General features: G+C 45.5%; 1 protein-coding gene across 4 annotated transcripts in view; it reads left to right on the top strand.

Annotated features, from left to right (window-relative positions):
- The window catches only part of LOC129855195 (plexin-B2-like), a 201,902-nt gene that overhangs the window by 158,697 nt on the left and 30,975 nt on the right, over positions 1-12,230 (top strand). For all 4 annotated transcript variants that reach the window (XM_055922609.1, XM_055922607.1, XM_055922610.1 and 1 more), the window contains 12 exons: positions 1,097-2,244; positions 2,508-2,696; positions 3,180-3,305; positions 3,616-3,716; positions 6,463-6,589; positions 6,915-7,071; positions 7,363-7,474; positions 10,205-10,316; positions 10,526-10,627; positions 10,809-10,904; positions 11,500-11,587; positions 11,848-12,011. In XM_055922609.1, coding sequence (XP_055778584.1) covers positions 1,099-2,244; positions 2,508-2,696; positions 3,180-3,305; positions 3,616-3,716; positions 6,463-6,589; positions 6,915-7,071; positions 7,363-7,474; positions 10,205-10,316; positions 10,526-10,627; positions 10,809-10,904; positions 11,500-11,587; positions 11,848-12,011 — 2,520 coding nt within the window. In that variant the 5' untranslated portion in view covers positions 1,097-1,098. The remainder of the gene's footprint in view (positions 1-1,096; positions 2,245-2,507; positions 2,697-3,179; positions 3,306-3,615; positions 3,717-6,462; positions 6,590-6,914; positions 7,072-7,362; positions 7,475-10,204; positions 10,317-10,525; positions 10,628-10,808; positions 10,905-11,499; positions 11,588-11,847; positions 12,012-12,230) is intronic.

Raw genomic sequence — 12,230 nt, 5'->3', positions numbered from 1 at the left:
GTTCATGTCAGATTTCCTAAATGGAGGGTGAGGGAGAGCTTTGTATGTGTTTCTTTGTGTGTATTAAAGGAAATCTAGAGTTTATTTTTTGCACAGGTGACATACTGGTAGAAATAAGGAAAATAGTTTTATATTTTCCTGCATTAAAATCCCAGGACCATGAGAGACAACGGCTCTGGCTGAGCATTTTGTTGTAGGTTAATGTCCCTATATATGTCGTTGAGTGCGGTCTTAGTGCCAGCATTGGTTTGTGGTGGTAAATAAACAGCTTTGAAAAATATAGATGAAAACTTGGTAAATAGTATGGTCTACAGCTTATCATGAGGTATTTTAACTCAGGTGAGCAGAACCTCGAGACCACCTTAATATTAGAGATCACGCACAAGCTGTTAACAAAGATACACACGCCCAAACCCTTGAGTTTACGAGACAATTCCGTTCTATCCTGCCGATGCATAGAAAAAACAGCTAGATTTATATTAACAATGTCATTGTTCCGCCACGACTCTGTGAAGCACAATTTTTCAGGTCCCGTTGATAGAATAGCGTGAACTTAGCTTGTCTAGATTGTTCTCCAGTGATTGTACATTCGCCAGTAGAACAGAGGGTAGAGATGGTTTATGTACTCGTCGTCGTAGTTTCATCTGGCTGCCCCACGTTGGCCCGTATATCGTAGTTTCATCAGGGTGCCTCTATATCACCGTCTTTTCCTCTAGCGAGTGTCGGGATTAGAGCCTGGTCCCGGGTGAGCAGTATGTCCGAGTCATTGAAGTAGTATTCTTCATCCAAATCAAGGTTAGTGATCGCTGTACTGATGTCCAGAAGCTCTTTTTGATAACAGGAAACGATGGCGAAAACATCATGTTAAAAAAAAAAAACTTCTCAGCGATTCACTGTGTTTTTGCAGACTTTACTGTAGTATTCACTGTAGTGTTTTTGTGTCATGATGAAACACCTCTACATAGAGAAAAAGGGAATGTCCAGTCACTGTTGTGCTGCTCCCATGTGATGTCTTAGGTGATACCATCACAACATTTCAAGCAACATAGTGTGCATCACCCCTAATCCTCTCCTCTGTCTCTCCTCTGTTCTCAAGAGATGACAAGCTGGGTCCAGGTCGCTCTTCTTCTCCTCTGTCTCCTCCTGTTATGCCTGTCTGCAGCCGGGGACCAGCTGCAGGAGGAGGCGCTCCTGCACTTCTCCTCCATAACGCCCATCAACAACGTGGTTCAGGACCCCCGCAGCGGGCGCGTGTACCTGGGTGCCGTCAACACCATCTACCAGCTGGACGAGGCGCTGCGTGAAGAGGCCCGCACCGTGACTGGCCCCAAGGAGGATGCCCGCACCTGCACCCCGCCTGTCTCCACTCCGTACTGCCAGGACACCAAGCCCAGCCCTAATGTCAATAAGCTGCTGCTGGTGCACCCATCCAACGGCTCACTGATCGTATGTGGGTCCCGATACCGGGGTATCTGTTCCCTCCTCAACCTGAGCAATGTGGAGCAGCAACTGTACTACAGTGACTCTAAGGGGGAGAGGACTTATGTAGCTAGCATAGAGGACGGGGTAGCCGTGGTGGCCGTCATGTCTACATACGTTAATAAAGACGGCAACACCTTTAATGTGTTTCTGGTGGGAAAGGGCTACGGCAGCCTGGACAGCTCCAAACTCATCAGCACGCGCATCCTCCAGGACTACCGCGACTGGGTGGTATTCGAGAGCATCATCGAGGCGTCCACCGTGCAGGCAACACCCTTCGTGCCCAAGTACCTGCACGACTTCCGCCACGCCTTCAAGGAGGAGGGCTTTGTCTACTTCCTGTTCTCCAGGACCATGGGAAGCACCGATAACAAGAACCTCACCTTCGTGTCTCGACTGTGTGAGGACGACCCTCACTACTACTCTTACACAGAGCTGCAGCTCAACTGTGGCCCGGGGAACAGGTACAACAAGGTGCAGGCAGCCTATGTGGCGTCCCCAGGTAAAGAGCTGGCCCGGGGGATGACGGAGTCGGGCCAGTATGGTCAAGTACTCCCCTGGCACAAGGTGCTGTTCATGGTGGCCAGCCCGGATGACGACGGCGCCGACTCGGCCCTGTGCATGTACCCTCTAAACACCATCAATGAGAGGCTGGTGGACATCATCAGTGCCTGCTACAGCGACTCGGGCAAGATCGCAGGCATCCCAGCTGTGGACATCCCCTACTCCTACAAGACAGACGAGTTCTGCACCTCCCATATTGACGTAAGTAGCTTAGCCTTTATCATCCACTTCAAAGGACAGAGACAGAAGAAACAGAGTCAGTGATTTTAAAAGAATTTCCCTTTTAATCAATAATGCAAATATATGTGTATGACACCTTTGGTTTTCAGGTCCTTTGTTTCCATTTTTTTTTTTTTTTTGTCTGAAGGGATCCTGCTGGCTATATCTCTCCTCTCCTTCAAAAGATAGATTGATTTAAGAGATATAGTAGTTCTCTTATCTCTTAAATCTCTCTCCCTCTGCAGAAAGACACTCTGAACAACTATAAGTGTGGGGCGGACTTCCTTCCCTCTCCACTGGCCAGTAAGCCAGAGTTTGCCCTGCAGGCGAAGGCGGTCATCATCAGGAGGTGCCTGCTGACCGCTGTGGCCATCGCTGTGGAGAATGACCACACTATTGCCTTCCTGGGGAACAGCCTGGGAGAGGTGTACAAGGTAAGGAGAGGGTGGAATGGGACGTGTGGGAGAGGGTGGTTTTCGGAGGTGTGCAAGGTAATGCCTAGGGAAAGTGTACAAGGTAAGGGGCTAGGGGAAGAGTCAAAGTTAAGGGGCTAGGGGAAGTCGAAGGTAAGGGGCTTGGGGAAGTGTACAAGGTAAGGGGCTAGGGGAAGAGTAGACGGTAAGGGGAAGTATACAAGGTAAGGGGCTAGGGGCAGTGTACAAGGTAAGGGGCTAGGAGAGGATGCAATGATAGAGGGAGTTGTTGGTAGACAGATTATTTTGTTGTCCGTGTTGTGCTCCATTGCAGGAGCCTAGCGTGTGTTGAGAAGGGGCCTAGCGTGTGTTGAGAAGGAGCCTAGCGTGTGTTGAGAAGGAGCCTAGCGTGTGTTGAGAAGGAGCCTAGCGTGTGTTGAGAAGGAGCCTAGCGTGTGTTTAGTGTTCTGTGTTGAGAGTTGTTTGTCTGGTTCTGCCTGGCAGGTGCATCTGACTGCCAACCCAGAGGTGTACAGTCAAGTGCCAGGGGACACCACAGGGAAACGCATCAACAAAAAACTCTTCTTTGACGCCAGCCACAGCCACCTGTATATCACCACTGAGAAAAAGGTACAGTCCTCCATTAGCGTTCTGTACAGACCTCCAGACAGTACTTCTGTTTGTCAGTCATTGCTGTTATTGCTGTGGAGAGAGAAAGGGAAAGACCCTGTGTGTTAACCACAGCTAGAGGAAGTAATGTTGATACTGTTTGTGTTGTTGACTGCATGCTACTATCGATCATCAAGATTTTTAAGTGAATTTCAACGCTACAGACATTTCAGTGTTCCGATAAACCTCCAGTCCTGACATGTTTGTATCTCTAAGGTCCCACTATAATGTTGTTTGTGTTGTGGGCTGTGTCTGTGCATTACTACTGTAGATCACCAAGATGCCAGTGCAGACGTGCCATCTGAAAACAGACTGCCAGTCCTGTGTGTCACCATGGGACCCCTACTGTGGCTGGTGTGTTCTGGAGGGCAGGTAAGAAAATACTTTATACGTACTCCCAAACATTTTATGGAGGGAACCAGATAAGCGTATATCTCATATATCCCTAAACAGAGCTAGATAGGGCCTGCCTCCATCAGAGTGTAGATGTGTATTAAGAGCATCCTGTCGGTCTGTATCACCGCCTGGTACGGCAATTGCACCGTCCGCAAACGCAGGGCTCTCCAGAGGGTGGTGCGGTCAGCACAACGCATTACTGAGGGCACACTCAGAGGGCAGCACCCGGTGTCACAGGAAGGACATTAAGATCATCAAAGACCTCAGCCACCCGAGCCACGGCCTGTTCACCCCGCTTCCATCTAGAAGGTGGAGACAGTACAGGTGCTTCAAAGCTGGAACCGACAGACTAAAAAAAAGCTTCTATTTCCAGGCCATCAGACTGTTAAACAGTCACCACTAGTGGCCTCCATCCAGTACCCTTCCCTGAACCTTAGTCACTGTTCTAGCCGGCTACCACCCGGTACTCTACCCTGCACCTTAGAGACCGCTGCCCTATGTACATAGAGTCATATGACATGCTATTTTATCAAATCAATTCTCTGTAATTAATATTACCTGATTAAACTAATCATGTAAATGTAATTAACTAGAAGTCGGGGCACCATGGAAGAATGTTTATAGAGCTGTTGTCTTCCGAATAAACTCTTAAAGATCTGGTGGTCTTTGATTTCAATAGCAGTCAATTATTAATCGTCACCTTATTCAGTCTCATCTGAACGTCGTAAAATTCTTGGTTATCTTCACGAACCCTGGTTAACAAGTTGAATCAGCAATAAAAAAATGTTTTAAATTATTTTATTAAATACCTAAATAATCACACAGAATTACATGGATGGATCATACATTGATCACTAATTATGTCATAAAAGAAAACGTCCCTAGTGGACGAAACTGATTTGACGACTGGTTACACAAAGAAAGGTGGTTGGGTTTGAATGAAAGAGCGGGAAGACTAGGAACAAAAGGATTGGGTCTCTATCGGACCTTGAGAAGCTTGTGTGGTAGAACGAATAAGTTGTAGTACCCTGTCGTTCTGAAGAGATTGTCTGTCCTTTCCTAGGCCATGCACGTTTACAGCTGCTGCTGATAACTCAACGTCTAGGATGTATCGTATCATGCACGTTTACAGCTGCTGCTGATAACTCAATGTCTAGGATGTATCACTTCTTTAGTGAATACGAGTTCAAAGTTCATACCAAGTTGCTATACTCAGCTCATGCTATATTATGGCTGGTGTAGTCAAAATTCATCCTTCACCTCCACGTTGAAATTAGCCCTTTTAAACGTATGGACACTAGTCCTCCCGTTGTCGGGAACATAAGTTAATTTCGTTAGGTTGTAGTTGATATTAGCCCTTTTAAACGTATGGACATCAGTCCTCCCGTTGTCGGGAACATAAGTTCATTTCGTTAGGTTGTAGTTGATATTAGCCCTTTTAAACGTATGGACACTAGTCCTCCCGTTGTCGGGAACATAAGTTCATTTCGTTAAGTTGTAGTTGATATTAGCCCTTTTAAACGTATGGACATCAGTCCTCACGTCATCGGGAACACAAGGTTGACTTTCGTCAACGGGCTTTTGTAGTGTGGGAGAGACGGCGTGCTTCATAGTTCTCAACCAATGTCTGTTCACTTGGGCAGGGTCACTGAGTGAGCATAGTTCACTTATGAAAACAATTGTCTCATTTAGAAGCTAAAATTACATTTAATCTTTTCACAAATAGTTTCATATTTAAACATTTAAATTGCACAACAATTCCATGCGAATCCAATAACTAGAATGTGTAGACTTTCCAAGATACAATTTATGTCGTCCTGTCATCAGTAATAATGTACCAGACAACAACTGATCTGACGTCATATTCTTTAAGTACCAACGGATACTTTCAACTGGTTGTTTTTACTGAAATATTGTTCGGCTCCCAACCTTTTAATGTTACCAGACTCTCTCTATGTTAACAAAGGGCTTTCCAAGAGTCACATCTGTAAAGTAGAGAGAGAAAAGGGGGAAAGGTATTTATGGGGGTCATAAACCTCACCAACAGGGCAACGTCATGACAATAGAGAACACTGGTCACTTTAATAATGTTTACATACTGTTTTACTCACTTCATATGTATATACTGTATTCTAGTCAAGGTTCATCCTATATAACTATTGCTGAACACATCTTTCATACACTGTCCAGATTGTCTACACACACCCTTATATACATGTATATATACTGTATATTTATATTCCAGACTCGTTCTGATATTTCTTCATTTCTTTCTTTCAATTTTTGGGGATTTGTGTGTACTGTTTTGTATCGTTAGGTGTACTGCACTGTTGGAGCTAGAAACGTAAGCATTTTGCTGCACCTGCGATAACATCTGCTAAATATGTGTACATGACCAATAACATTTGATCTGATTTGATTGATCTGCTCTGTTTCAACAACCTGGGCCCTTCATAGTGTTTCTGCTTTACTTCTTCATTTCTGTGGCACTGAGAGAGCAGAGTATTTTTGTTAGAGCCATATAAGTAGAGCTGCACTGTGCTATTGACTGTTATTTCTACAATAGTGTTATCAGTACGTTAACCGATAAAACTCAAATGTGAGGTATTTTAATGACAGAAAATTACTGTTATTAAGAGGTCACTATGAGACAGGAATGAATGTGTAACAAGCGGACAAAATGGACAGAGAGCAATGGCTGATGGGTGTTGGTGTTCTCCAGGTGTACAAGGAGGTCTGATTGCCGGCGAGCGGAGGAGAAGAACGGCTGGTTGTGGAGCCCCAAGCAGCAGTGTCTGAAGATCGTGTCCTTCAACCCACCCAACCTCAGCTGCAAAAAGACCCAGCAGGTAGTGTACTGTACTGGTCCTGGCAACGGCAGTAATCCCCCTCCGTGATAAGAAATAATAAGAATCAGTGACCCTCTGCTCTGAGACAATATGCATTCTATTGATCCTGCTCAGAAAACTGAAAACGGACTTAATAAAATAGCGGAATGTACTAGCACTCAAAGCACCTCTGACTCTGCTCTCCTCCCCGTCTCTTTATTTCTCTCATTATCTCTCTCTTTTCTCTCCTCCCCCTGTCTTTTTCTCTCTCTCATTCTCTCTCTATTTCTCTCTCTTTTCTCTCTCTTTCGATGTCGCTCCGTCTCTCTCTCTCTCTCTCTCTCAGGTGGAGATCAACGTGCCCTCCCTCCCCTCCTTCGGGCAGGCAGACCGTCTGTGCTGTGTGTTCCCCTCCTATATGAGTGACGCCACCATGTCCTCTGGCCAGGTCACTTGTGCCCTGCCTAATCCCGTCTCCTTACCATCCACACCTGAACACCAGGGTAGGTCATCACCCTCAGTCTTCACTGGCACTGCAGTAGGGCCAGGAGCTGTTCCTGACTACATGACCTGAACAAGAGAAACTCTGAGCTCTAATTATAGGCTGTAGCTTCTTAAAGCCCAGAGTTGTTCCTGGTCAGGACAGGTGGTCAAGAAAAAACTCCTGGCCCTACTCTATTGCTTTGTTTCATTGACCTTGAAGGCTGTTTTTTGTATATGTTACATTCACTACAACCTGTATCGTCACCAATCACAATGACACTCATTCACCCTGTTCCTCTCTGTGCCTGTAGATTTCGTGGCGGTGCCCATTAAAATCTTTGTGAACGAGTCGGTGGAGCTGGCCACCAGGGAGTTCAATTTCTACAACTGTTCAGCCACTGTGAGGAAAGCAGAGAGCACACCGTGAGTTAACTAGCCCTCCTACTGTACTGTACTCTCTGTAATGTACTCTCTGTAATGTACTCTCTGGACTGTACTCTCTGGACTGTACTCTCTGGACTGTACTCTCTGGACTGTACTCTCTGGACTGTACTCTCTGGACTGTACTCTCCTACTGTACTCTCTGGACTGTACTCTCTGAACGGTACTCTCCTACTGTACTCTCTGGACTGTACTCTCCTACTGTACTTTCTGGGCTGTACTCTCTGAACTGTACTCTCCTACTGTACTCTCTGGACTGTACTCTCTGGACGGTACTCTCCTACTGTACTCTCTGGATTGTACTCTCCCACTGTACTCTCTGGACTGTACTCTCCTACTGTACTCTCTGGACTGTACTCTCCGACTGTACTCTCCTACTGTACTTTCTGGGCTGTACTCTGGACTGTACTCTCCTACTGTACTCTCTGGACTGTACTCTCCTACTGTACTCTCTGGACTGTACTCTCCTACTGTACTCTCTGGACTGTACTCTCCTACTGTACTCTCTGGAATGTACTCTCCGACTGTACTCTCCTACTGTACTTTCTGGGCTGTACTCTCTGGACTGTACTCTCTGGACTGTACTCTCCTACTGTACTCTCTGGACTGTACTCTCCTACTGTACTCTCTGGACTGTACTCTCCTACTGTACTCTCTGGACTGTACTCTCCTATTGTACTCTCTGGACTGTACTCTCCTACTGTACTCTCTGGACTGTACTCTCTGGACTGTACTCTCCTACTGTACTCTCTGGACTGTACTCTACTACTGTACTCTCTGGACTGTACTCTCTGGACTGTACTCTAATACTGTACTCTCTGGACTGTACTCTCCTACTGTACTTTCTGGGCTGTACTCTCCTACTGTACTCTCTGGACTGTACTCTCCTACTGTACTCTCTGGACTGTACTCTCTGGACTGTACTCTCTGGACTGTACTCTCTGGACTGTACTCTACTACTGTACTCTCTGGACTGTACTCTCCTACTGTACTCTCTGGACTGTACTCTCCTACTGTACTCTCTGGACTGTACTCTCCTATTGTACTCTCTGGACTGTACTCTCCTACTGTACTCTCTGGACTGTACTCTCTGGACTGTACTCTCCTACTGTACTCTCTGGACTGTACTCTCTGGACTGTACTCTAATACTGTACTCTCTGGACTGTACTCTCCTACTGTACTTTCTGGGCTGTACTCTCCTACTGTACTCTCATACTGTACTCTCCTACTGTACTCTCTGGACTGTACTCTCCTACTGTACTCTCTGGACTGTACTCTCTGGACTGTACTCTCTGGACTGTACTCTCTGGACTGTACTCTACTACTGTACTCTCTGGACTGTACTCTCTGGACTGTACTCTCTGGACTGTACTCTCTGGACCGTACTTTCCTACTGTACTCTCTGGACTGTACTCTCTGGACCGTACTTTCCTACTGTACTCTCCTACTGTACTCTCTGGACTGTACTCTCTGGACTGTACTCTCCTACTGTACTCTCTGGACTGTACTCTCTGGACCGTACTTTCCTACTGTACTCTCCCACTGTACTCTCTGGACTGTACTCTCTGGACCGTACTTTCCTACTGTACTCTCTGGACTGTACTCTCTGGACCGTACTTTCCTACTGTACTCTCCTACTGTACTCTCTGGACCGTACTTTCCTACTGTACTCTCCTACTGTACTCTCTGGACCGTACTTTCCTACTGTACTCTCTGGACTGTACTCTCTGGACTGTACTCTCTGGACCGTACTTTCCTACTGTACTCTCTGGACTGTACTCTCTGGACTGTACTCTCTGGACTGTACTCTCTGGACCGTACTTTCCTACTGTACTCTCCTACTGTACTCTCTGGACCGTACTTTCCTATTGTACTCTCCTACTGTACTCTCTGGACCGTACTTTCCTACTGTACTCTCCTACTGTACTCTCTGGACCGTACTTTCCTACTGTACTCTCCTACTGTACTCTCTGGACCGTACTTTCCTACTGTACTCTCCTACTGTACTCTCTGGACCGTACTTTCCTACTGTACTCTGTACTCTCCTACTGCACTGTACTCTCTCATTGAAACACAGTACTCTCCCACTCTCTGTACTCTCCTACTGCACTGTACTCTCTCATTGAAACCCAGTACTCTCCCACTCTCTGTACTCTCCCATTGACCAGACTCACTGGGTTTTAGTGCCTACAACCTTGATGGAAATGAATAGCTGCATGTGCACAAATGAGAGAAAGGTTTCTGTGTGTAAATTTTGTGTGATGCATGAATGATACTGGGATTGAATGCACCTCTTGCATTTTTCCCTTTTTTATTACCAGCCAGAGGAAATTGCTTCAGTTTCCTTTTCATTAATCAAAAAATGAAAGTCGATCTCATACGTATATGTGTTTTCTCTTTTGCTGCTTCGAGGGCTGTTTTTTCAGGAGGAAGTGTGTGATAAATGGGCTTTGTTTATCAGGTTACAGATATATATTTACCATCAACAATATAGGTTCTACTGTTACAGGAGTACTATCATGGATTTACATGTTTTAAAAAGAGATTGCCTCCCTGCTGTGTGTGTGTGTGTGTGTGTGTGTGTGTGTGTGTGTGTGTGTGTGTGTGTGTGTGTGTGTGTGTGTGTGTGTGTGTGTGTGTGTGTGTGTGTGTGTGTGTGTGTGTGTGTGTGTGTGTGTGTGTGTGTGTGTGTGTGTGTGTGTATATCTCAGGTGTTTGTCGTGTGTGGCCAGCCCATGGGGCTGCCAGTGGAACACCCAGGACCACACCTGCCAGGACAAGGACGACACTGTGTTGGGCCCTCAAATCATCAAACACAGACAGGTAGCTAGGTGCTCCACTAAACAGGCCTAATATACATTGCATGTATGCTAAGAGTCAATGTCATAAGTGTTTTTGTATGGAATATCAGTTTGTAAGTCAGCAGATGCATGCCAACTGATAAATGATCCGTCTGGATGACAGTTTGTCCGTCGAAAAACTAAAGGCATAAATGCAAATGCTCAAAATGTAGTATTTCCATCTGTGTTCAGGGGGCAAGATGTCCCCAGTTCGAGAACCCTGATCCTGTGCTCATTCCTGTGGGGTTCAAAACCACCATCGGCTTCGAGGGCATCAACCTGGATGTTTACCAGGTACTGGAAAAAAGATCATGTCTTATATAGCAGTTATATAGCTTTATAGCTGTTATCAAACAATTCAAAGAACCGTAGGCGCTAGTTAATTATGAATCAGACTATAGTATCGTTGATGAGGCCTTGATAACTGCTCATGTATGAAGTTTGTTAACTCTCTGCTCCTCTGCTTTTTCCCTAGGACCGGGTGTTCACCATCGGCACAGAGCTGATGAGAAACATGGAGGAGGACGTCAGGTCTGAAGATGGGCCCTTCTACAGCTTCAACGGTTTTAACGTATGTCAGTGCTTCTTATTGCACCACACCTGTCAATTGTAGCTTTCACCACTTCTAAAAGGTGTAAAGGGTTGATCATGTGTTGCTGGGTCATGATATTGTATTGTTTGTTTACGTTACCTGGTTTGTGTCAGTTTGATATTATAGCACCCCCTCATGGAAAACAATCCCAATGTTATTTTAACATCCTCAAACTGTGGATTTTGTGTGATTTTAAAACATCTTAGAAGCACTATAGAGCGGTGGGTACCAGCATCCAGCCACATTATTTTCATACATTGATTTATTCAGCTATTTTTTGAATGGCTGCCAAAGTGTGTATGGGGCGGCAGGTAGCCTAGTGGTTAAGAGTGGCCAGTAACTGAAAGGTCGCTGGTTCGAGTCCTGGAGCATACTAGGTGACTAATTTGTCGATATGCTCTTGAGCAAGGTACTTAACCCTAATTGTTCCTGTAAGTCGCTCTGGATAAGAGTGTCTGCTAAATTACTTAAATGTAAAATGAGAACTTTTATCTGGCACGTTTTGGAAATGTGAAGACATTAATCACTTCTTTCACAAACTGTATTAATAATTCATTATATTCTCCGTTTCTAGTTTTCCTTCGATAAGTCACAGGAGACCAACGTTCTGTTCTACGTGAAGGACAAACAGTCGGGCAAGAAAATAGACAGCACGCTGAATGGTAAATGGTGCATCTTTTTGCAACTCTGTTGACAACGTTCCAAAGGACCATGTGGACATAAATGACAACTGGGGAAGTCTTATTTGGCAAAGTGATAAATTAATACATTGACACATTTAACACAATACTTTTTGCAATCGTCTAAGTGAATTGGTCAAACATCATATCAGACCTTGTACTATCGATGATCCAGTGTCATGTAAATGAAATGACAGAATAGTCTTGACATTCCAAGGCGTCCCTATTATCTTCCTTCACAGTGACCCTATATAGCTGCTCGCTGGGCCGTGAGGACTGCAGCCTGTGTAAGAACGCTGACCCTAAGTACAGCTGTGTGTGGTGTGTCAAAAGGAAGTCGTGCGTCTATGAGAAGCTGTGTACTAATGACCAGGGTACAGAGTGCCCTGACCCACACATCACTGACGTGAGTAACACCCACAGTACAGTAGTTGTCTCCTAACTATATACTAAGGACCAGGGTACAGAGTGCCCTGACCCACACATCACTGACGTGAGTAACACCCACAGTACAGTAGTTGTCTCCTAACTATATACTAAGGACCAGGGTACAGAGTGCCCTGACCCACACATCACTGACGTGAGTAGCACCCACAGTACAGTAGTTGTCTCCTAACTATATACT

The sequence above is a fragment of the Salvelinus fontinalis genome, chromosome 5 (assembly GCF_029448725.1).
Source record: "Salvelinus fontinalis isolate EN_2023a chromosome 5, ASM2944872v1, whole genome shotgun sequence".
NCBI lineage: Eukaryota > Metazoa > Chordata > Actinopteri > Salmoniformes > Salmonidae > Salvelinus > Salvelinus fontinalis.
The sequence above is the reverse complement of the archived record's forward strand: the minus strand, read 5'-3'. Positions and strand labels throughout refer to the sequence as shown.